This window comes from Kogia breviceps, chromosome 1 (genome assembly GCF_026419965.1).
Source record: "Kogia breviceps isolate mKogBre1 chromosome 1, mKogBre1 haplotype 1, whole genome shotgun sequence".
Taxonomy (NCBI): Eukaryota; Metazoa; Chordata; class Mammalia; order Artiodactyla; family Physeteridae; genus Kogia; species Kogia breviceps.
The window spans coordinates 24,965,639-24,990,010 of NC_081310.1; the positions used below are offsets into that span (position 1 = coordinate 24,965,639).

The following is a 24,372-nucleotide window of genomic DNA, read 5'->3' on the forward strand; positions in this document are numbered from 1 at the left end:
TGGGCTCTAGAGCGCAGGCTCAGTAGTCATGGTACACAGACTTAGTTGCTCTGCGGCACGTGGGATCTTCCCGGTCCAGGGCTTGAATCCGTGTCCCCTGCATTGGCAGGTGGATTCTTAACCACTGCACCACCAGGGAAGTCCCTGCCATCTCTTTTCATATACGATTTTCTTTTTCCTAAGTTTCCCAGAAAACATTATTTCTGAAAATTTCAACCTGTTCTGAGCTGAATGATGTGAAAATCGTAGGATGGAGTAAACTGTGAAAAACAGCTGTGATACGGAACCTTCCACTTAGTGGTTTCTTTTATTGGCTGATTCAATTTCCATCTCTTTTTCTTTTTTTTCTTTTAGTTCTACTCAAATAAATCATCTCACCCAAAACAGTATTGGTTAAGCAGTTTAGTTTACCACATTCTGGTTTTTCTTACAGAAAGCAAGTGTGAGCAGGTCTCATTTACTCACTTATTAATATACCATGGGCTGAACTGAATGCATAATTTCAATAAAACTGGTCTCTGCCCTAAAGGAGTTTGCAGTCAAGTGAAGAAACAGATAAGTAAAAAGTTAGGGCTAAACTTACTCATTCTCATGGACTTTATTTTTGGCTGTGTTGGTCTTCGTTGTTGCGGTGAGCGGGAGCTACTCTTCGTTGCGGTGCGCAGGCTTCTCATTGCAGTGGCTTCTCTTGTTGCGGAGCACGGGCTCTAGGCGCGCAGGCTTCAGTAGTTGTGGTGCACGGGCTTAGTTGCTCCGCAACATGTGGGATCTTCCCGGACCAGGGCTCGAACCCATGTCCCCTTCATTGACAGGCAGATTCTTAACCACTGTGCCACCAGGGAAGTCCATCATTCTCATGGACTTAAATGCCATCTGTTATATTTACCAAGTGAAATGACATATGTACAGAGATATTCCTTATAGCACTGTTTATGCTAGCAAAAGGTAGAAACAGCCCAAATATCCACCCATAAGGAAATGGTTAAATACATTATGTTTGAGTTATTTAATGGAATTATATACAGCCCTTTAGAAGGATGAGATACTTTTATATGCACACATTTGGAGAGATCTCCATGATATATTAAGTGTAAAAAAAGCAACAAAATAGAGACTTCTGAATGTAATGTGCCATACTTTGTGTGTTAGGGAAAAAAAGAACATGTGCATATATGTTTGTAAGGCTTGATATCAAACTTTTATTCTGCATTGACTTTTTTATTACTACTTTACAATTGATTAAAACCACATAAAAGTGAAATGTTATTGAAAATGCATGTCTTGATGAGATGAATGGGAATCTTTTTTTTTTTTTAAGAATTGCTTCATGAATTTGTGGATGAATATCCTTTAATGCTAGGATGAGTTAAAGTTCAGCATCAATACTATTTGTTTTTTGCTTTTATAGAAATAAGTGCTGGGAAACCCTGTTTATATATATTAGTAGATAAGAATGGAAGAAATTTGGGTATAGTAATGTCACTCAGTTCTTTGAGCAGTTTTTGAGTCATATGCTTGATCATTTAATGATTTTCAACTGACAACCTGAATCACAACATTAAAAGCAAAGTTGAAAGGAAAAAACTGAAAACCCTGTGATTCTTTAGAGGACTTGTTATCCATTAGTGAAAGGAATCACTCTGTCAGCTCTCTTTGTGGATGCCAATACCAACATTTTGATTTGCTCCTTTATTTGGTTCCCAGAGGTGTCCCAAGGCAGTGATATAAGAGGTATGTCTTTATTTTTTCAAAAGTAGGAGGACTGTGAAAAGGGAAATATAAATGGACAAGCTGCACCTCCATTATGTGCAACTTCTTATTCTGATCAATTTTAGAAATAGCACTTATGGAAGTTGAGGGTCTAGAAATTGCCATAAATCTTAGCCTTGACCAAGTGCCCCTGAGGTATCTTGGAAAGTACCCTAGAGGTTAGAGTACCCCAGTTTGGAAACTGCACTAGCTGATAAGTTTACCTCTGTAACCTAGGTGGGTAAAGGTTACCTTCCCCATCCTAACTCTCTATTGTACAGTTCCTTCATTGGAGCTTCTTTTCTTCATGGGCTCATTTCATAAAAGCTTATATATAGGAAAAAGATCCTACCTCATCCTGGGTAGATCTCAGTCATCCTCACCTGGCTGTTCTTCTCCACTCCAGCAGACCCTCAGAAAACTAAGGTGTGTGGACTTTTTAATTTGGGGTTTCTGCAATTTGACCTCTAAATTCTTTAAATTATCACAGTTTAGTAATACTGACTATAGATTTGTTTGTTCCTTTCCAGTTTTGTATTCAGAGATTTATCAACTTTGTGGTCAAACTAGGTAAGTTTCCCACTTTGTCTCCTACTGGAGAGTGTAAAGGAGATAGACTTTCTCTGAGGGTTTCAGAGAAGGTGATGAGGGACTTTCATCACTTTCTCTGAGGGTTCAACAAGAACACGTTTTAATCAGTTGCAAGCAAAGTTTTATTCCTAATACTAACTTTCAGGGCCAATCCTGTAAAATGGTGAAGTAAACCTAGTTGGAAGGTCTTGGCAACTTTCTACAAATCTCTCTCCTCCGTCTTAGCACTTTGCTCACCTCCCCACTCTGCTCACACACCATTTTTTTTTAACCCCTTCTCTCCTACACCATCAACACTCCCTCCCTTTGCTTGTCTCTGCTCTTTAAAATTCTACTACCACACTATAACTGATTTAAGCCTAAGTGTTTAGAGGAAGGCCGTTTGAATACAGATCTTACTAAACTGTGAATGACTGACAGCTCTCCCAAGAGTATCTGCAATTTTAAAATGTTTATTAAAATGTTATTTAAAATGTTTATTAACACAAGTAAGCTTAAATGGATGGAGGTTTGAATAATGTGACAATGTAAAGTTTGAGGGAAATACAGTGAATTTGAGTAGAGAAACCTCTCCACGGTCTCCTGAGTCTTATCCCATAACAAATGATAAATGCCACTATTCACTCCACTTCTGCAAGAGAGTGGCCCTTCCTGAGGACCTGGGTCAAGTCCAGGAAAAGTTTTAGGTTTATTCTTGGCAGACCTAGACCTCCTACCTTCCTTTCAGAGCCTTTCTGCCTCCTCCTGGCAACTCCTCCCAAGCCCTAAGCACCTATTATGTACTATGCCCCTCGTTCTCGCAGCGTTTTCAGCCAGCTTTTTATCCTTCAAAGACAATGCTTCCCATTTGCTTTTCCACTTTGATGATTTTTGTCATATTTGTGTACCACCAGTACTATTATTACCTAATATCATTCCCTCGTCCTAAGCAATACTTCTCACAAAATCGTGGGTTTAGCGTATGTTCTTAAAGTGCATTAAAGTAGATTTTGAACTACTACTAGTTCTTTAAAGAACTAAAAGTTTACCTGTACCTGTGAGATCACTTTGCATACCAGCAGTGATTCTGCAGCAGTTTTGTACAGTATAGCTGTAAGGTATTAGCTGAAAGGATTTACTCTTTTGCCAGATTTTTTGCATTTTAAAAGAGGCCTCTTGAAGACAGTTTTCATGATCTAAAAGAACGTATCTTTAAAGAGCTCATTTCAGACTTCTTTGGGGGTTGGAGTTTTCATGGTTTAGTCAAAGAAAGACTTTTATTTTTTCTTTCAGTTTTTTTGAGATAAAATTGACATGCAGCACTATATAACTCTGTTTCTGTTTTATTATATTTGTTCATTTTTTGTTTTTTAGATTCCACATATAAGTGAAATCATACAGTATTTGTCTTTTTCTGTCTGACTTATTTCACTTAGCATAATACCCTCTAGGTCCATCTGTGTTGTCACAAACAGCAAGATTTCATTTTTTTTATGGCTGAGTAATATTCTATTGTATATAAGAGAGACTTAATCTTAATAAACATGATACAGCCTTATCAGGAAGGTAGCTCTCAGTCTTCCACCATTCATAATAAGCCTAGGAGGGCCATTTTGCATTTAGCAAAGTATATTCTATACATTTAGCCAAGCTAGTATTTTTCTTCCCAATGCTCAATTGTTACTGTAACCAAATTACCTTAGTAAAAGAAAGTTACTTCTCATACCTTTGATCCAAGAGCAATAGCCAGTTAAGAAAACAAATCTTCCTGTGCTATATTCTGGATTGTTTCCTTAGATCTACCTTCAAAATCACTAATTCTATCTTTAGCTATGTTTTCTACTGTTTAGTTTTACTGATTATATATTTTTAATTTCCAGCAGTTCTTTTTGGCTTTTTCTTCCAGATCTTCCTGTTCTTTATTTATATGCCCTTCTCTTAGCCTATGGCTTCTATTCTTACGTTTCTCTCCGTGAAGCCTCTTTCAGAATTTTGTATCATCTTTTCTCAGGATGTAAAATTTGTCAGTTGTGCATTTGCTGTCTCTCATGCAGCTTCTTTTTCCTCGTGTGCTTTGTAATTTTTAAGTCTGATTTCATCTTCAGAGACAGCTGTTTTCTGGAGAATCCATTGTACTCTAGGTTGTGAGTTGTCCTATCAAATGATTTTACATTTGCCTCTGCTAGGACACTATAGTTTCATCAGTTCTAACCAGTCTTTAGGTATATTTCTTAGTATGGTTCCTGTACCAAGCACATAATGCAAATACGGATCCAGCATTCATATATGGCACAGGCTTGGGCTTTCATTTATATGATCTTTTTCCTTCCACACCCTGGCAGAAGTCATGCTTCCTTGCCACTCAGGCCAGTGGGCCAGTTTTTTTTCTATTGCTTTTCATAGAAGGCTGGCTACCAATTTTATATGGGGAGTTTAATTCCAGCTCTTTGCTGTATACAGACTCAAGGCTTCATCTTGCATTCCTGCCCTAGTCTAAAACAGCAGCATTGAGTCATAAACTACCTTAAATAGTGCATTTCTCAGGGACTTCTTAGATTTGTTTGAACTAAATTGTGACCTAGTGACCAAGTCCTACATCATTCAATCCACAACAGTGTATCCCTGAATCAGATTATCCTCATGGACCATTGGCTTCAGCGCCTCCTTACTACTCTGACCTCTTTATTCCTGATACTTCTCATTCCTCCTTCTTGCTTCTGAGGTTGACTTTGAGTCTCACTTTGTTTTGTTTTACAGTTTGTCAATTTGTTAAAAAGTTTCCAGCATTTCTATATGTTTAAAGCAGGAATAGGGATTTCCTACATCTGCTCAGTCTGCCATATTGACAAGAAATGTTCCCATCTTTTAGTTCCACTTTATCCTGTTACAGTAATCACTGTAAGAATATGATCTCTTCTTTCGAGTTTTTGTGGCAAAGTGGACAGTGCCAGCCATGTTTCCTCATTTGTTTTTTCCTGTCTAGGTTTTGGAGTGTCGCAGACCAAAGCCATCATGACTCTTGTCTCTGGGATTCCCATGGGCCCACCCCGGCTTCCACTACAGAAAGCCTCCAGGGAGTTTACTGATAATGCAGAAGCTAAATTGAAAAGCCTAGATTTCCTTTCTTTCACTGATTTAAAGGATGGAAACTTGGAAGCTTGTAGCTAGGCCTCTCTGTCAAATCAGGGTGTGTACATTGAGATATAATCCACTTTGAATACTGCATTCATTTCTCAAAAACTTTTTAGATGAGCTTGAACTAACCTTTCCTAGCAAATGAAATCTTGCATCAATCAACAAGTATTTAAATACCTACTATGATCTTTTAAAAGTTTTAACTTGTGAAGGGGCAAAAACTCTAAAAGGAGTTAATGAGCCCTAAGTCATTCAATATTTCATAGAATTTTGGTGGAAAAGTTTTTGCATAAATGGATAATATGGAATCAAGAGGAAAATTGTAATTGATTAATTCTGTCTGCCTTTGGGAGCTCCCATTATCTTGATTTCTGGTTGTTAATCCTATTTTAAAGTTTTCTAATTTTAAACCACCATAATGTACTTTCATTTTAATAAATATTCATTTGGAATCTAGGACAACTCTGAGCTATTGCATTTAGGCAGACATACTAACTTTAATGCCAGATTACAGTGTGACTCAACTATGCACAACTGTTAACAAACCAGTTCACTTGGCTGCTCAGTCTAACTCTAGAATATCTGCTTTCAGATTAATTGCGATGTCACAGTTTTCCCCAGAAACGTTGGGTTAGGTGAAGACTTGCTTCCGTTACTATAACTAAAGGGCCATTAGGGTGGTTTTCACAAAGGAAAGGCCTTCCCCAAAGATGAATTCAAGTCTCTAATTGTTGCTATAGAGAACTTCTCAAAGTTTCAGAGAACCAAAGAGCTGTCTGCTCTGGGCACCACAAACTTCTTCTTTCCTCACTGAGAAGAAAGTGTCCCTCAACAGTGCCCTGAATTATTGGAAGTGAAAGCCAGCATCCCTTCTGCCGTGAGCCCAGGGGCTACTTACTGTTATTTCCCGGTCACATTTTCACACAGTCACTTTTCACTGATAAGAGATTTAGGGAGGACCTAAAGATTTAACTTTCTCTACACACCTTCTTACTTTTTTCTTTCTCTGGACTATATAACTGGCTGCTGAGTCTCTTCTCTAACAAACCCCGGTACATGCCTTGCAGTAACAAAGTGTACTGATGGTCAACCCTTCGTGATTTTAAACTGGACTATCCAGTCTAATAACTACCTAAGATTTTATTTTGTTTCTTATCTAATTAGTCTGCTCATTGGCAGAGGAAACGTATTTGAAATTCATATCAGTTTACTCTATTTTTAAAAATTAAAAAGAAATGGGCTTCCCTGGTGGCGCAGTGGTTGAGAATCCGCCTGCCGATGCAGGAGACACGGGTTCGTGCCCTGGTCCGGGAAGATCCCACATGCCGCGGAGCAACTAAGCCCGTGAGCCATGGCCGCTGGGCCTGCGCGTCCGGAGCCTGTGCTCCGCAACGGGAGAGGCCACAGCAGCGAGAGGCCCGCATACAGCAAAAAAAAAAAAAAAAAAATTAAAAAGAAAATGTTTGCAAAATAAGAATTTGAAATGATCAGTGGATTGAATTATCTTTGCTACCCTTCTCTTTATATCTCCTCACTCCTTTTTTGCCCAGGAATAACACACACTGTTTTCTCATATTTCTCTCACCTTTAGGAGTAAGGTATCTGCATTAGAAATTGAACCACAATGGCTTATGTGAGCTTATATTCTACCTCACTGAAACTTTTTTCTATAGCCGTTAATTTCCTGAAAGAAGAAAAGTGAGGTTTTTGTTAGTCTTTGGTTCTGAGGATGTCATATCCCTACTTAATGATACTAAAGCCAAATTAATTTTTCAGTGAAGATAAATATTGGATATCCACTAAGCAATAAACTCTGCTTTTCTTTTTTTGCTCTTCTGAAATTAGTGCTTGGAGAGCTTTTAACATGATTAATGAGATCTTTTGAACACAAAGATAGTTAAGCAAAATGACCAAGGGCTGAGTTTAGCTCTATGTATTTTAACATCCAACTCTGTAGAAACAAGGGACTTCTCTGGTGGCGCAGTGTTTGGGACTCCGTGCTCCCAGTGCGGGGGGCCTGGGTTCAACCCCTGGTCTGGGAACTAGATCCCACATGCATGCCGCACCTAAGGAACCTGTGAGCCGCAAATAAGGAGCTGGCCTGCTGCAACTAAGACCCAGTGCAACCAATCAGGGAAGCACAAAAGAGAAAACCATTCTACAATTTAATACATACAGTGTCATTAGTGGTTTTTTTACATTTTTCTTTTGAGGATAATCCACTGAATTTTTCTGCCAGTGACATTTCAGAGTGAAGTTGTCTTCAGGAGTAGATTTCCATAGAGAATCAAGAGTATAACAGTCCAATATATTTTACAGGTGATACCTGACAGTTTATGAGTAGCTGCAAATCATTTTTTCCCCTATTATTTTTTCCAAAGTCTTGGGTGATGAACAGGAATCATGACTTTCACCACCACTATAGTGCTCATATAGTTTTAGCAGCTTTCAAAATGGAGTTAGGAGAATTCAGGCCAACAAGTTGGCCCAGAACATATTTTATTTCTTTAATGGTTCCCTTAGCCATCTGGTTACCTGGATGAGTTTGAATCTGAACATATGGATGTGCCAGAAGCTCAGGAGCGGATACCCTCTGTTTAGGGTCCCTTATTAAACAACACTTTAACACATCTTGAAGAAGGTATAAATGGAAAACAGGGAAAGGTGTTTAGCAACATAACTGGGAAGCCTGTGCAGAGTGCACCTAAACGCAAGTCACATCACACTAACTTGTTTGTGTTGGCATTCTAGAGGAAGGAAAACCATTAGAAAACTTTCAGGTTTTTTTTTTTTTTTTTTTAATAGAAAGAAACGAATGAATGTTACGCAGCAGTGGGTTGCTAATAATGCCTTTAAACAAAAGTAAAATTTTGGAATATTATGAATTTATTGTTATCTTTGAATTTAGCATGTAATGTTAAAACTAAAGTAATGATGTGAAATATCTTATTTATCACAATACTAAAAGCTGATTTTTAACATCTTTTCCGAAGTGGAAATCTGAGGTTAGTTCATTGGAGATGGTTGGAAGGTCAAAGTGATTTCAGGGACTGGTTTTGTTACTGAGTCCAACAGCACCTCTTAGCCAGTGTTATCCATAAGATTCCAGTCCAAGGAGTAGTAGAGAGGTGGGTTCAATATAGTATGAAATAGCAAACAGTATAACATGGTTTTGTGGGAGGCAGGGTTGGCCTTATGCTTCTATGTCTGACCTCAGGCTGTGTGGGTTCAAGTCCCAGCTCCACCACTTACTATCTGTGTGACTACAGTGTTATTTTTTTAAATATAAATTTATTTATTTTATTATTTTATTTCATTTGCTTTTGGCTGAGTTGGGTCTTAGTTGCTGTTCGTGGGCTTTCTCTAGTTGTGTCGAGTGGGGGCTACTCTTAGTTGCGGTGCACAGGCCTCTCACTGCAGTGGTTTCTCTTGTTGTGGAGCACAGGCTCTAGGCATGCAGTCTCAGTAGTTGTGGCACACGGGCTCAGTAGTCGTGGCGCACAGGCTTAGTTGCTCCGCAGCACGTGGGATCTTCCCGGACCAGGGCCCGAACCTGTGTTCCCTGCATTGGCAGGCTGATTCTTAACCACTGCGCCACCAGGGAAGTCCCTACAACATGTTATTTCAACTTCTCAGCCATTCATTTATCTCATTGATAGCGTGAGAATTAGAATATCTATCTTCTGGGGTTATTATGAGGATTACACATGTGAAGAAGGTCTTAGAATAGTGTCTGGCACATCTTAGGCACAGTGAAGTGTTAGTTATTGTTAGTTTTTATAGCTATCCAAGGCATTCGGTGTATGTTCTTTATACAACAGAAGCATTACAATTGCTGCTAAACCTTTTAACTCAACAGGTGCCAAAATAAAGTCGAAAATGATATGAAACCCAAGAATTGACATTGAAATTTGCATTTATTATTACTGGAGTCCAGATCATAGTGCTACCCTCAGATTTTTTCGTAGGTTGGGAATTTCTGACTGTGCTTCTAACAGCAGAGGATGGGGAATGGAAAATATCTGTGAGTTCTTGAATGATCCATGTATCACTATTTGGAACAAACAAAATGAGAGAATGACTTTCGCTAAGTGATTTTAGAGGAACAAGCAGATCAAAGAGGCATAGAGGAAAAAAGTCACCATCATTGAAAGATTTGAAGTATTTATGTGTGTATGGGATAGGAAGGTATGTGACATGACTTTTTGTTTTTAAAATGTCACTCTTGAAGCAGTGTGATGAGTAGATTGGAAGACAGACTGGGAACAGGTAAATGGAACGAAAAATATTTATAAAGAATCAACAGAACCTAGATATGGAAGACACAGTTGGCCCTCTGTATGCGCGGGTTCCACATCCAAGAATTCAACCAACTACAGAAGGAAAATATTTAAAAAACAAAAAAAAATTCCAAAAGGTTCCAAAAAGCAAAACTTGAATATGCCACATACTGGTAACTATTTACATAACATTTACATTGTAGGTATTGTAAGAAATCTAGAGATGATTTAAAGTATACAGAAGGGTATCCTATAGGTTATATGCAAACACTATGCCATTTTATTTAAGGAACTTGAGCATCTGCATATTTTGGTATGTGCAAGGGTCCTGGGACCAATCCCCTGTGGATACTGACGGACAATTGTACTTGCATTTGTTCTTTATTTCATGTAACAAATCACCCCTAAACTTAGCAGCTTAAACCTGGAAACATTTATGAATTCACACAATTTCTGAGGGTTCGGAACGAGGTGGTTGTGGCACAGAGTTTGTCACAAGGTTGCAGTCAAGCTATTGGCTAGAGCTTTACTCATCTCAAGGTTCAATTGGAGCTGGAGAATCTGCTTCTAGATTCCCTTACCTATAGTTGTGGGCAGGCCTCTGTTCCTTGCTGGCTCTTGGCCAGAGGCTTCAGTTTCTCACAATATTATGGCAGCTTTCTTCACCCAGAAAGGGAGATCTGAGAGAGAGATCCGAGAGAGAGAGAGAGAGAGAGAGAGAGAGAGATGGCACACAAGTGAGCCAGAGCTCAAAATAGAAGCCACAGTCTTTCAAAGCAATCTCAGAAGTAGCCTACTATCCTCTTCTGTATGCTATTAGTCAAAAAGAACAACCCTAGGACATTTTAGGATGGGACGGCACAGGGAATGAATTCCAGGAGGAGAGGAACATTGTTGGCCATGTTGAAGGTTGCCTACCACAATAATAAAAGAATCAGAATTGATACCCAGGAATCAAAGCCTGTGGGACGTCATGTAGAGAGGCCCACCAAGCGTTTATATATACTGATCTGAAGTTCAAAAAGTTTGGATAGGAGATAGAGATTTAGATGGTATCAACACATAGCTGGTAGTTGAAACCATGGGAAGAATAAGATTGTCCAGGCAGAGCATATATAGAACCTGAGCATGACTGGCATTTGGTGTGCTTACAGAGGAGGTTGCATAGGAGTCTGAGATGGACTGATCGCAGACATGAGAGCAGAGCTGTGCTCGGAGGAACTCCAAAGTCCTCAAATGTGAGGGGTGGCGATGCTCAGAGAAGATTTGCTTCAGGAGTCTTATCCTTAGAGGAGAATGCAAAGCTCAGAGGAACATGGGCAGCTGGCAAATGTCCCCAGCCCCAAAGGACCAGCGTCTCCCAGCCACCGCTGAAGGCCTCTTTGAAGTGTGGAAAGCCCTGGAACCTCAGCAGTTGGGTACTATGTAGGTTCCATACCCAACCGCCGTGTTGCTCAGGACACAGACTTCCGGGCAGCTCAGAAGTAGCACAACTCACCATCGACTTCCCAGGCTGCAGGGCAGGAGGCTGGAGCTGAAAGACCAGCATCCACCCCACCCCTGGCTCAAGGGAAGGGAAGACTAAACCCAGGGCAGCTGAAGGACCTGCCCAGACCAAGGCCGGTGGTGAGCTGGTAAATGGTTAACAACTGGCTCTGGCAGAGGATGCGGCGGAAAGGACCCAGACTTGCAGCATTTGCCTATTTCTATGGTTAGATATTCCCACCATGGGATGAGGGTCAAGATGGCAGAGTAAGAGGATGTGGAGCTTACCTCCCCCTACAAATCCATCAAAAACACATCTACGTGTGGAACAAGTCTCACAGAAAACTAACCGGAAACTGGCGGAAGAACTCCTGTGCAACTAAGGCTGCAAGAAAGATTCCCATGTAATCAGGTAGTGTTACCGAGTCCAAGCGTGCTCTGCTTGTCACACGACACAGCAATAAATCGGGAGAAAGCCGGCAGACCAAGAAGAAGATGGCAGACTAGTGTCTCAAAAAAACATCTTATCGGGCTTCCCTGGTGGCGCAGTGGTTGAGAATCCGCCTGCCGATGCAGGGGACACGGGTTCGTGCCCCGGTCCGGGAAGATCCCACATGCCGCAGAGCGGCTGGGCCCGTGAGCCATGGCCGCTGAGCCTGCGCGTCCGGAGCCTGTGCTCCGCAACGGGAGAGGCCACGACAGTGAGAGGCCCGCGTACCGGGGGGGAAAAAAAAAACACAACATCTTATCGGGGTCTGGATGCCAGTTTCTTTTATAGAACAGAGCGGGGGAGGAGGTGAGGAAGTAAAGTAAAAAGGCCATAAGTTTTGCAAATATCCCCTGGAATGGCCAGCCTTGGGGAGGGGATGCGTTAACGTCTTCTTTCTAGCAGCCATTCACAGGTGGACAGGGTCGGGCTGTTTCCCTAAACCAAAGGCACTTTGGTTTAACAGGCAGTGGGGCAGGGTTCCCTGAGGCAGGCCATTACCTTAGTGAACATTTGGCAACAAAAAGCAGAGGTTAAAGTAAAGAAGCAGATCCAACAGGGAGTCAGGGTTGGCTCTTCCCTGTTACAGTAGGATGGGAAGAAAGGCATCGGGTGGGGACCTGTGACTTTGGGAGGGGACTAAGGAAAAGGGAGATCGCACAGGTGGACACTAGCCCTGAGGAGTGATCAGGTCAAGCCACACACTGGGCATTCCAGTCCTGGGGCCCTACGCAGAAGGATAAGCCCCTTTGGCTGCTTGGAGGACCACTGGGACAGATAAAAAGGCTGGAGGAGCCTAGACTCCACTCGTGAGTGTGCAGGTGCTGGTTTGCCATCAGACACGGTGGAGAGAGGTCTGCCCTAGTGGCTGCCTCCTTGCTATGCTCCCCAGTCTGAGCTAAGAGAACACCCTGGCCCCACTTATTCCACACCACAGCTTGGCAATGGACCTAGGGCAGCCAGGACCTGGGAAAAGACTTGATTTAGGGATGCATAGGTAACCCAGGGGCCTGGGGTGTGGTCCAGGAGGGGCAGCAGTGGCCATTGTTGGCACTCACTCAAACAGCACCACAGAAGCAGTCCAGACTTCTCACGGCAGCCCAGCCACTTAAACCACTATGACCCTCAGTCCCAGCCTGGCGAATGCGCTGGCCCCGACCACTCCATGCTGTAACTTTGCATTAGATGTGGGATGGCCACAACTGGGGAAAAGACATGACTTTGGGCTGCTTCTGAGCAGAGCTGTAGATGCCTACAAAGGCAGCACATTGAACATCTGTAAGCACATGAGCCCCATTTACTTCACCACTCCCCTCCTTTGACACAAAGACTTCAGTGTGGGGAGGAGTAAAAACATACACTTAAAAGAGAACAAAGCCAGCCTGAGTCTGACCCTCAGGGCTTCTGCTCTGGCAACTCAGAGCAGACCCCACCCCTGACAGTGTGGTGACAGCCACTGAACAGAGAGGAAGTCCCACCTCACACCGTGCACTGGATCTAGCTCCTCCAGCACCAGTCACACCTCCTATGAAGATGATAGTGGCCAGCCCACCCTGAGAAAAGATGTGGCTGGTGTCCACATGAAATCCAGTCCTCCCACCAGAGCCACTGAGCACACACAGTCTGCATAGGGATGCTCCCGCATAAAAACACCTATTCAAGACCTCAACAGTTAACTGTTTCACCTAAATTCATAGAGACAGAGAAAGTTAAGTAAAATGAAAAGACAGAGGAAGTACTCTCAATTGCAAGAGCAAGGGAAAACCCCAGAAAAAATAATGAAACATATAATCAGTCTACCAGACAATGAATTCAAAAAGTTGGTAATAAAAATGCTGTGTTCATTATCTACTACAAAACACTTGCAATTCACTTATGCTAGTTGGGTTTCCACTCATAAAAAAAACCCCTGCTGCTTTAAGCACCCTGGAAGGGACAAAGAAACAAAAGATTAACCTGTTTCCCCGAATGATTTTGTTCCTAGTTGAAGTGAGCAAACGCATGGGGAAAATAAAAGAATGAGTAATGCTTGAGAATGCTGTGTTATTCTGATCATAGGAGCAACAGTTTTAAAGGGATTAATCACAGTAAGCTAGAAGAGTTGGGAAAAAACGTCGTGAAATAGGTGAAATATAAGGATGGTAGGTATGATGGGGCCAGATAATTGATTAGTCTGGATTCTGTGGAACAACCCCAGTTTGAAATATTTTGTATTGTTGCCTCCGTGGGAAGCACTAGAGTTCAAAAACTTAACAGTGACTACTACAATAGTTAAGAATCCAAATTATTCCAAAGACTCTGAAGACAAGAGGCTATCCAATGTGAGCAAAAACAACCTTGCAGTTTTTGTCTATTCATTAAACTAGTTTTTACTGAGCACTGGGTGTACCAAGCACTGCAGCGAGCTAGCCAGGCTGGGTTCCTGCCTTCACTGAGCTTGTCTTTCAGGAGACGTTCACGTTAGAGTATCTGACTCACTACACCACCACCTACTGAACACCTATTGTGTGCCACATACACATGATAAGCTCCCTTAACATGCCATCCTGTTTAATTGCCTCAACAACCCTATAAAGTTAGCACCTGAGATTTCCAGTTCTGTCTTCGAAGGGCACCTCATCTACCACAGGTCCCTGTGACAGAAGCTGCAAAACATTTTGCTGCATTAAAATGCTACAGGTTCCCAACTCGCAAAAAGCTTTCAAAAGTAGGTATTGAACTACAGGAGGAAGCAGGGCTGGGGCGCCCGGGGCCAGGGGCAGCGGCTACCCGCCTCTTGGTAGCTGCAGCCCCGCCCCTCCCTCTGGGCGCCCATTGTCCCAAGCTCGCTTTCTGCGCATGCTTAGTGCACTGACCCCGCCCTCCTTGGCGCCGCGATCGGAGCCATTTCGCCGCCGCCGCCGCCGCCGCCGCTGCTGCAGCCTTCGATTCCGTGCGTGTGGCTTTGTGTTCGCTGTGTGTCCGTCGCTAAGGCCGAAGCCACGGACGGTCCTAAGGGGGCTGTGCTCTCGGGTACCAGGAAGCGGACGCCGGTAAGGGAAAGAAGTCCTTGTCACCCGGTGGGACCCGCGTGGGCCTCGCGGCTCTGCCGCCGGGCTTTGTTGCCAGGCGCGGGCGGCGGGGGCGGGGAGGGGGAGGGGGAGGGGAGCCGCCCCGCCGCTTTTCCGGAGATTGCGCGTTGCGTGCTGCTAGCCGCGCCGCGCTTGCTCTGTTCGGGGCCGCGAGGTGGCCCCGGGCTCTCCGCGCAGCTGGTCACGGTCCCGTCTCCGGAGTCTCCAGACCCCACTTCCTCCTCCGCCTTGCGGCGGTGGCGCTGTCGCCGTCGCCGCAGAGTGAAAGGGGGTGAATCGTCTGAGGGTGAGCCCGCCGAGGCGCCACCTACGCCTAGGGCCTATGCCACAAATACTGGGTGCTGTCCTGCGGCTGCTGTGGACAGAGAGTAAACAGGATAGGCACACTTCTTGCCCTTCCCTCCCAGAGGTTGCGGTTATGGCGCGGGGGTGGCAGTAGGGAAACAAATTGTCTGCAGGTTTCGCTAGAAAGATAATGAATTAGTGTAAAGGGAGGGAGCTACTTTAGATAGGGTGGCAAGGGCAGGCTTTTCGGAGGAGGTAGACCTCTGAGCCTCTCGGCCATCGGACGGAGAATGCATCAGCTATGAAAACGCGTAGGAAAAGCAGAACTGCAGAGGCAGGCAGAAGGGATTAGTGTTTACTGGCAGGGATTGGAAAGAAACTGAAAGGAGGCCATGTGACTGGAGTGTGGTGAGAATTTAAGAGAAGAATGGATTTAGTGGTAGCCAGGGAGGAAATGGGAATCATTTAGGACGTTCTTGCCGTACTCTGGGTGGGCAGTAGTGGTAGCATGGAGAAGGTAGAGAAGCGAATGGATTGGAGACATGTTTTGGAGGCAGAAGTGCGCAGTAAATCAGTAGTAGATCAGGACTACCTGGCTTGGAATTCTGGGTCCCCCAGTTAGGAGCTCTGTCTCCCGGGGCAGGTTATTCTTTGGCTCAGTTTACTCACCTGTAAAAAGGGAATAATAGTAATGTATATCTATACAGTGTTGTAAGGGTTAAGTAAAATAGTTCACATAGATGCTCCTTTAAGGATACCGACTGGCACATAATAAGGGCTCTACAAGGGATAGCTATGGAGGTTCTTGAGGGACTGGGAAATTCCCAAATGGTGACGTGAGTAATTTGGTGGATGGCGGTGCCATTTAGGGAGATGGGAACACTGGGATTGGCGGGAAGAGGAACAGGTTTGGGAGGAAATTTAAAATTCTGTTTTAACTGAGATCCTAAGTTAGCATTCAGATGGGTCCGTTAGTGCTGCAGTTGGATGAGCTTCATTTTGGAGCTTAAAGAGAAAAGACTGAACTTACAATATATATTTAGGCATCATAGGTATATAGTTGATATTTAATATTATGGAGTTAGATGAGACTACCGAGGGAGGAAGGAATTTGATAGTGTAGTCCTTCATATTTCATGCTACTCATTCACGCTGAGGGCTTGTTTTTTAATTATTCACGGTTGGAATTTGTAGATAAACATCATCAGTGTTCCACAGCTTTTCATTAATAGAATGTCCCCAGGGTTAACCTATGACTACAGAATAAATTTTTTATACTAGGGTCAGGTTGGATGACACAAGACTTAGGTGCTAACAAAATACACTAAACATTAGCAGAAGACAAAGAATGCTAGCAGTGGGGTTTCTTCTCACATCACAGCAAACTAAATTTATAGCATATTTTCTCTGGTTCTTAATTTAGTCTCAGATACCTTGCTTGTAACTCAGGCACCATATCTTTTGCTATCTTATAACCTGGAGTAGAGGGAGAGTGCCAACAAGTATGGTGTGTTGCACTTCAAGAAGACATAATCTCGAATTTTAATGAATAACAAGGCCTAAAGGAGAGATTTGGCACAGAATATTTAAGTTCATTGATTACTGTTTCCAGTTTAAGTGCTGTATTTGGACTTACTAACATAATATATTGCCTACAACTTTGAGGGCAAGTCTGTTACGAGACATAATCCAAATGAGGATAAACTATTGGATTTATATACAAAATGATTGATGACCATTTCTTAATATAGTAGTTTGGGTTTGAATTTAGGCCTCCATAGTGGATAACTTAGAAAAGTTACTAAAACTTTCTATGCCCTAGTTTCTTCCTCTGTAAAAAGATGATATAGTAAGATCTACTGTGTATAATCCATTGTTGTAAGGATTAAATTAGTTAAAACACACAAAGTGCCTCTTGTAAAAAGTAGTATGTTACATAAAATGTGTTTCAAGAAAAGATAAAAACCGCTTGTAGCTACCTGAATATAACGCTTGGGGGGATATGTCTTTTCCAGTCTTGATTTACCTATGTATACTTTTTGTGTAGTTCAGATCATACTTTAGCATGCTGCTTTTTCTTATAACGTGTTATAGACTTTACAATTATGTCATTAAAATTTTTTCATAGGCAGTGTTAATAGCAGCATGATAGAATATCCTGTACTTAATCTAGATTTTCAGTAAATTCCAGGTTGGTAATTTCCATTGCTTGTTCTTATAAATAATGCTGTTTTTAACTAACTTGTTTCTTAGGTCTGAAGAAGACACTTGAATCATGGGTGATGTTAAAAATTTTCTGTATGCCTGGTGTGGCAAAAGGAAGATGACCCCAACCTATGAAATTAGAGCAGTGGGGAACAAAAACAGGCAGAAATTCATGTGTGAGGTACTAAAAAAATACAGTTTACATTTATGTGACTTTTGAGGCTTATTTTATTATTAAAAGAACAATGTTTTCTGTTTGAAAATGTTAATGTGTTGTACATTGGGGAATCTTCTTTACTGTGACTTGCCTGTTATGTCTGCTTCATTATGAATCATTTTCAAGTGAGCATTACTGTTTTTGGGGGTTTTTTTGTGGCTGCACCACGCAGTTTGTGGGATCTTAGTTCCCCGACCAGGGATTAAACCTGGGCCCCCTAGCAGTGATAGTACAGAGTCCTAACCACTGGACCTCCAGAGAATTCTCTGAGCATTACTTTTAAAACAATCTGATAGAGCTTCCCTGGTGGTGCAGTGGTTGAGAGTCCGCCTGCCGATGCAGGGGACATGGGTTCGTGCCCCGGTCCGGGAAGATCCCACATGCCACGGAGCGGCTGGGCCCGTGAGCCATGGCCGCTGAGCCTGCCGGAGCCTGTGCTCCGCAACGGGAGAGGCCACAACAGTGAGAGGCCCCTGTACCGCCAAAAAAAAATCTGATAGGTTAAGTTATTCTAATTAGAACGTGAGTCTTCCACAGCTTCCACAGTACCAGTAGGGCAGATTAGAAAAGTTGGACCAGCTGTTTGTAGTTTTACTAATTCCAGTAGAAAGTATATCAATTCTTTTTTTTTGAATTTTATTTATTTTTTTATACAGCAGGTTCTTATTAGTTATCCATTTTATATACATCAGTGTATACATGTCAATCCCAATCTCCCAATTCATCCCACCACCACTGTGCCCCTCCCCACTTTCCCCACATGGTGTCCATACATTTGTTCTCTACATCTGTGTCTGTTTCTGCCCGGCAAACCGGTTCTTCTATACCATTTTTCTAGGTTCTGCATATATGTGTTAATATGCGATGTTTGTTTTTCTCTTTCTCACTTCCTTCACTCTGTATGACAGTCTTTAGATCCATCCACATCTCTACAAATGACCCAATTTCATTCTTTTTTTATGGCTGAGTAATATTCCATTGTATATATGTACCACATTTTCTTTATCCATTCATCTGTCAATGGGCATTTAGGTTGCTTCCATGGAAAGTAGGTCAATTCTTGATTGCTTCAAGTCAGAGTACTTTAAAATAAATACAAATAGAGAGCTTGTTCTTGGGTCTTATAAAGTCAGATTTTAATGTGGAACATTCTGTTACATGAGACGAGATTGGGCACATTCAGGGTGGTAATGGCCATAGACTGGAACATTCTGTTACGTGAGAAGAGAATATCCGAGCCACATAAGTTAACATTCTTGTTATTGGATTAGTTTATTACTAGACAACATGAATTAAGCTTTTTTTTAATAAAATAACTGGTGAATTCTCTTAAGTGTGTTATTTTCAGTGTGTTTATAGAGTATATTTCCAACAGTTAACTGTAGTCTCTTAATGGACTAGTGAATTTTGAATTTTTTAAATACCAGAATTATGCAGGTCAGTTTCTCAAGGTATTTTTTTCTTGACTGTTAAAGGTTCGAGTGGAAGGATATAATTACACTGGCATGGGTAATTCCACCAATAAAAAGGATGCACAGAGCAATGCTGCCAGAGACTTTGTTAACTATTTGGTTCGAATAAATGAAGTAAAGAGTGAAGAAGTCCCAGCTATTGGGGTAAGTGTGGCCAAGCACTTGAGACATATGTTATAAGATTATGCTAATCCAGTATGTATGGAGGCCCAGGGTGATAATTTTTAAGTGTTGTTTTCAAATAGTATATTAATGTGTTCCAGAGTGAACCTTGGCATTTTGTTTTCTCAGAGAACTAGGATGATTTCCTGAAGATTTGGATTTTATTCTCATTATGTACCTGACTTGTGGGCTTGGGAGATCCCTTTAATCTGTATGCCTTAAGGTTTTATATATTTCATTCATTCAAAACTGATTTTTCAGAGCCTGTTGTATTCTGTGTACTTAACAAAGATAACATTTTCAACAGAATATAAAAATCAGTAAATTTTTAAATATTTCTTAATTGGCTGTGCGGTTCTTAGTTGCAGCACGTGGGATCTTTAGTTGCAACATGCAGGATCCTTAGTTGGGCATGCAGGATCAAGTTCCCTGACCAGGGATCGAACCCGGGCTCCCTACATTGGGATCTTGGAGTCTTAACCACTGGACCACCAGGGAAGTCCCAAAGTCAGTAACATTTTAAGATACGTTTCCTCCCATTGACATTCCCTTAGATAGTAGAGACAAAATAGTATTTGGTGCAATGGATTATCATTTTTGTATTTTCGATACCATGATCGTTTTAATTATATTGGGAGTATGCAGCAAAAACCCCTTTCTAGTACTGTTTTTAAGAAATAAACTTTGTCATTTAATTAAAAAATGAAAACTTGAATTTTCACAAAAATTCAGGTATTGTTCATATTATAAAAAGATTCACATTATGATTTAAGTAGATGCCTTAGGTAGTATATGAAAGATTCAGTTTTTATGAAACCTTTAGGAATAATCTATCAATTTAAACACTTCTCACTGAGTTTTTGTATTCTGACTTGCTTATAAAGGTAAAAATACGTGTTTTTTTTTTTCCTTCCATTGCTTTTACCCAGAAATTGAGTCTTACTTTCTAGTCTACTGTACCACTAGATAACTACAGGATTTTTAATTAGATTGGTTGAACCATCTATAAAATGAAGGGGTTGGACAAGATGACCTTGAAGACTTTCTGGCTATGAAAAGAATGTTGCAAATATCTTTCAAATGTTTGAAGCTATTGGCCTTTGCTCCATCTGTTATGACCTATTCTGTTTCTTTTAGCCTCTTCCTCCCTCTTGTAGTGTAGGTCTGCCTGTGGCAAATTCTCTTTAATTCTTTTATGTAAAAATATTTTTATTTTACCTTCTTTCTTGAATATTTTCACTGGATATACAATTCTGAGGTGGCATTTTCTTTTCTTTCAGCACTTTAAAGATAACGTTCTGTTGTTGTGTTACTTCCATTTTTGTCTGATGAGAAGTCAGCAGTAATCAAATCATTTCCCCCTATATGTAATGTTTTCTTTGGTTGCTTTCATTTTTTTATCTTTGGTTTCTAGCAGTTTGACTGTGATACAACTAGGCATGGTTTTCTTTGTACTTATCCTGCTTGGGGTTTGCTGAAATTCTTGAGTCTGTAAATTTATGTCTTTCACCCAATTGGGGAAGCTTTTGGCTATTATTTTAAAAAAAAATTTTTCTGCCTCATTTTTTTGTCTTCTTTTTCTGGGACTCTTATGTTAACGTGTATGTTAAACTTTCGATATTATCCCAAAGGTCCTGCAGGCTCTCTTCTTTTTCTCCTCCTTTCTCTCTACTCTTCAGGTTAGATGATTTCATATATATGTATGCTCAATATATGTTGAAGATAATCAGTGTATTCAGGTTCACTGATTGCTTTCTCAGTTCCATTTTGCTGTTAAGTCCATCAGTGATTTTTTTTTCAGATATTTTTTCATTTCTAGAATTATCACCTTTTTTTTTAACAGATTTCATTTTTCTGGTAGCATTTGTTACCTTTTCATTCATTATAAGCATATGTTCATAATATGACTGTGAATTTCCTTTATGTCATTGACCATAGTTACAATAGCTGCTTTAAAATCCTTGACTGCTAATTCTAAAATTGGGCCATTTCAGGTTTGGGCTCTGTTGATTTTGCTTTCTCTTGAGACTTCTCCTCTTTGTATGTCAAGTAATTTTGGATTATATCCTGGGCATTGTGAATATTATGCTATAGAGACTCTAAATAATGTTATTCCTCCGAAGAGTATTTATTTTGTTATTGTGTTGTTAAGCAATTAATTTAGTTGGACTCACACTGCAAACACTATCTTTTGAGTGATAGCTCAAATCTCACTTCAGTTTTCTGCTCCTACGCTAGGAGGCTTGGAGTCTTTCCTGTATTTATGTAGTTCAGGGGTTAGCCAGAGATTTGGGGAGAGTTTATATACAGAATTTGAGATTCCTCCTTTCTTTTCCAGGATTCCTTTCACACTTTTTAGCAGCTTTGGTTTCCCCAAATTCTTATCCTCTGATATGTCAGGCCAGGAAGACTGGGTTTTCTATTGAGTTTTAGCTGCCTCACATGGTCTTCCCTAGAGCTAAAAGGCATAATAAACAGGAATTATACCCTTGCTATTTCTTGCTTTCTCATTTCAAGTTCCTTCCAGAATCTGCCAGCTTTTGTTTACTTTTTAGTGCCTTTGTATAGTCGAGGGGGGGTTAGGGTGTTTAGTTCTTGTTTTCATTTTCCTAGAGCTCATGTTATCTGCAGGAGTCAGTCTAGTAGGAGCTTACTTGGTCATACCATAAACAATATCCTACTTTCAGTTTTTTCTTGTTAGCATTTTAGCACATTCAGATTTTTCCCCATTAAATGCTCTGAATATGCATTTTCTGCTTTCTCTCTCACTTCTTCCAGCTACACTGGCCTTCTTGCAGTTCCTCAAATATGCTGGCATCTTTACCACCTCAAGACTTTTGTACTTAACTATTCTTTCTGCCTGTAGTGCTCTTCCCCAGCCATCCTGTTTAAAATTGCAAATCTGCTGTTACCCTGGTACTTCTTATTTCCTTTCACTGTTTCATTTTTCTTCATAGAACTTACTAACTTCTAGCCCGCTGCTTCTCAACTGGAAGTCATCTTGTCCCGCAGGGATGTTTGGCAATTTGTGGAGACATTTTTGTTGTTAGAACTGGAAGGGAGTGGTGGTGACACTGACATCTCGTAGGTAGAGGCCAGGGGTGCTGCCAAATATCCTACAGTGCACAGGAGAGCATCCTACAACAAAGAATTATCCAGTCCAAAATGTCAGTTATACTGAGATTGAAAAACCTGCTTCTAACCTAATTTTTTCCCCTAGATCCTCATATTAGTATTAAATTCATGAGAGCAGAGGATTTTTTTGTCTGTTTTTAGTTCACTGCTGTGTCTCTAGCATCTAGAATAGTTCCTGGCCCATATAGCAGGCATTTAATATTTTTTGGTTAGATGAATGAATGAATGATGAATGGATGAATTTGGAAAAATATTACATCACAAGCCAGTCGTTACTTTTAGATATCATCTTTATTTCACCTCCCCATCCCTGCCAGACCCTGTTTGTGTCACTTCACTTGCCTTTTCACTCAACAGAATGCACTTGCAAAAATGACCTGTTTACTTAAATTTTTTATTGTGGAAAATGTCAAATGTGTATCAAAGCAAGTATAGGAATGATATGAACCCCTGTGTTCCCATAATCCAGTTGCAACACTTCTCAGCATGGCCAATCATGATTCATCTCTGTAATTTCTATCTATATTCTTCCTTCTGGATTATTTTGTAGCAAATCCCAAACATCCTGTCATTCATCTGTTACCGTTTCAGTTTGTATCTCTAAAAGATAATCCTTTAAAAAACATAGCAATTCTATTATCAAACCTAAAAAAAAAATTGAAGAATAGTTTCTTAATGTTCCCAAATACCCTCAGTCTTCAGATTTTCTTGATTGTTTCATAAATCTATTTTTAATAGGTTATTTAAATCATGCTCCAAATGATGTCCATATACTACAATTGATTGATATCTAATCTTTTAATCATTAGATTCTCTCCCTCTTCCTTTGTCTCTAATTTTTCTTTGGAATTTGTTTGTTGAAGAAAGCATGTTATTTATTCTTTAGTTTCCCACAGTTTAGATTTTGCAGCTATATCCCTCAGGTATCATAAAACATGTTTCTCTGTTCCTCTACTTCCCATATTTGGTAGTTAGATTAGAGACTTGATCAGATTCAGATTTGCTTGGGGTAGAGCGGCAGGAACAAGAAATTTCCAAAGATGATGGTCTGTACTTCCATCAGGAGGAGGTGCATGATGTGATGTTAGCAGCCATTGATATCACCGTGTAGATTTATTTCATTAGCACATTCCTTTGATTTTTAGCTGGAATACTTTTATAACAAGAAACCGCCTTAAAAAAACATAAACAGAACCTCTCCTTATCAATAATTTAGTCACTCTGAGGTATAATTTATACAGAAAAAGCAAGATAAATGTTTTGATTCTTTCCCTTTAACAATTAAAAGAAATAGGTTTGTCTCTAGCATCTTCCAAAGGTTACCAGCTAGGTTTTTTCCCAAAATTATTATGAACTCATTGATTCAAATATATAACATTTTAATCCATTATTTTTATTGTTGATGTTTATTTTAAATTGTCCCATTTTGGACCAGTAGGACCCTCTTCACATTGATTTCTAAGTTCATTTAACCTTACCCCTTAGTCTTTGATCACTTTCATGCTTTGTGGCATACCATATGTTTGGCTCAACTTGAATTTTCCTATCTCAGATCTGGAATCAGCCATTTCTTAAGATCCCTGGTTCTTTTCACTGGGGGTTGATTTTTAGAGGCCACAAACTGAGTGCCAGAAGTTACTACTAAATTGGTCATTGTTTTAGCTTTTTCAGTGTACACAGCTTGGGAAAAATTTTTCCAAAACAAGATATATTTTGAGTTCAACCTGATGCTTCCAGTTTAAATTCAGAATTGCTGGGCTTTTGCTTAACTTTAGTGTAGATCTGTATGTCCATTTTCCCCCAATCCAAAAACCATGGTTCCTTGCAGTGCCGCAACATAATTACTCTGTTGCTTTATTCAATGATACATGTACAACAGTCTCACACTATAAATTCCACCGCTACCACCAATAATACAATTACTGAAAAGTTTAATATTTTTTGTAATTCTTTTCATATTTAGGGTATATCCTACTGTAGACATAGAAATTACTGCACTTTAAAGTTTGAAATAATTCCTGTTTGTGATCATACTGTCATCTCTATACTCAGGTTCATCTGTTTCATTTTGCTTTTGATTTTTAGGGATCACCCTTTTAAAATTGGAGAACTGAATTAA

At 40.6% G+C, this 24,372-nt stretch overlaps 2 protein-coding genes across 7 annotated transcripts in view; both read left to right on the forward strand.

The window, feature by feature from the left end:
• The window catches only part of NPL (N-acetylneuraminate pyruvate lyase), a 40,712-nt gene extending 34,020 nt beyond the window's left edge, over positions 1-6,692 (forward strand). For 3 of the 6 annotated variants that reach the window (XM_067029233.1, XM_067029225.1, XM_067029237.1), the window contains 2 exons: positions 2,280-2,319; positions 5,303-6,664. In XM_067029233.1, coding sequence (XP_066885334.1) covers positions 2,280-2,319; positions 5,303-5,487 — 225 coding nt within the window. In that variant the 3' untranslated portion in view covers positions 5,488-6,664. Of the gene's footprint in view, positions 1-2,030; positions 2,176-2,279; positions 2,320-5,302 lie in introns of all 6 variants that reach the window. The other 3 variants (XR_010839695.1, XM_059074898.2, XM_067029248.1) reach the window with 3 other exon arrangements.
• A 7,858-nt stretch (positions 6,693-14,550) lies between these two features.
• Positions 14,551-24,372, forward strand: part of DHX9 (DExH-box helicase 9) — a 53,887-nt gene continuing 44,065 nt past the window's right edge. The window contains exons 1-3 of the mRNA XM_059074765.2: positions 14,551-14,738; positions 17,316-17,448; positions 18,960-19,100. Coding sequence (XP_058930748.1) covers positions 17,338-17,448; positions 18,960-19,100 — 252 coding nt within the window. The 5' untranslated portion in view covers positions 14,551-14,738; positions 17,316-17,337. The remainder of the gene's footprint in view (positions 14,739-17,315; positions 17,449-18,959; positions 19,101-24,372) is intronic.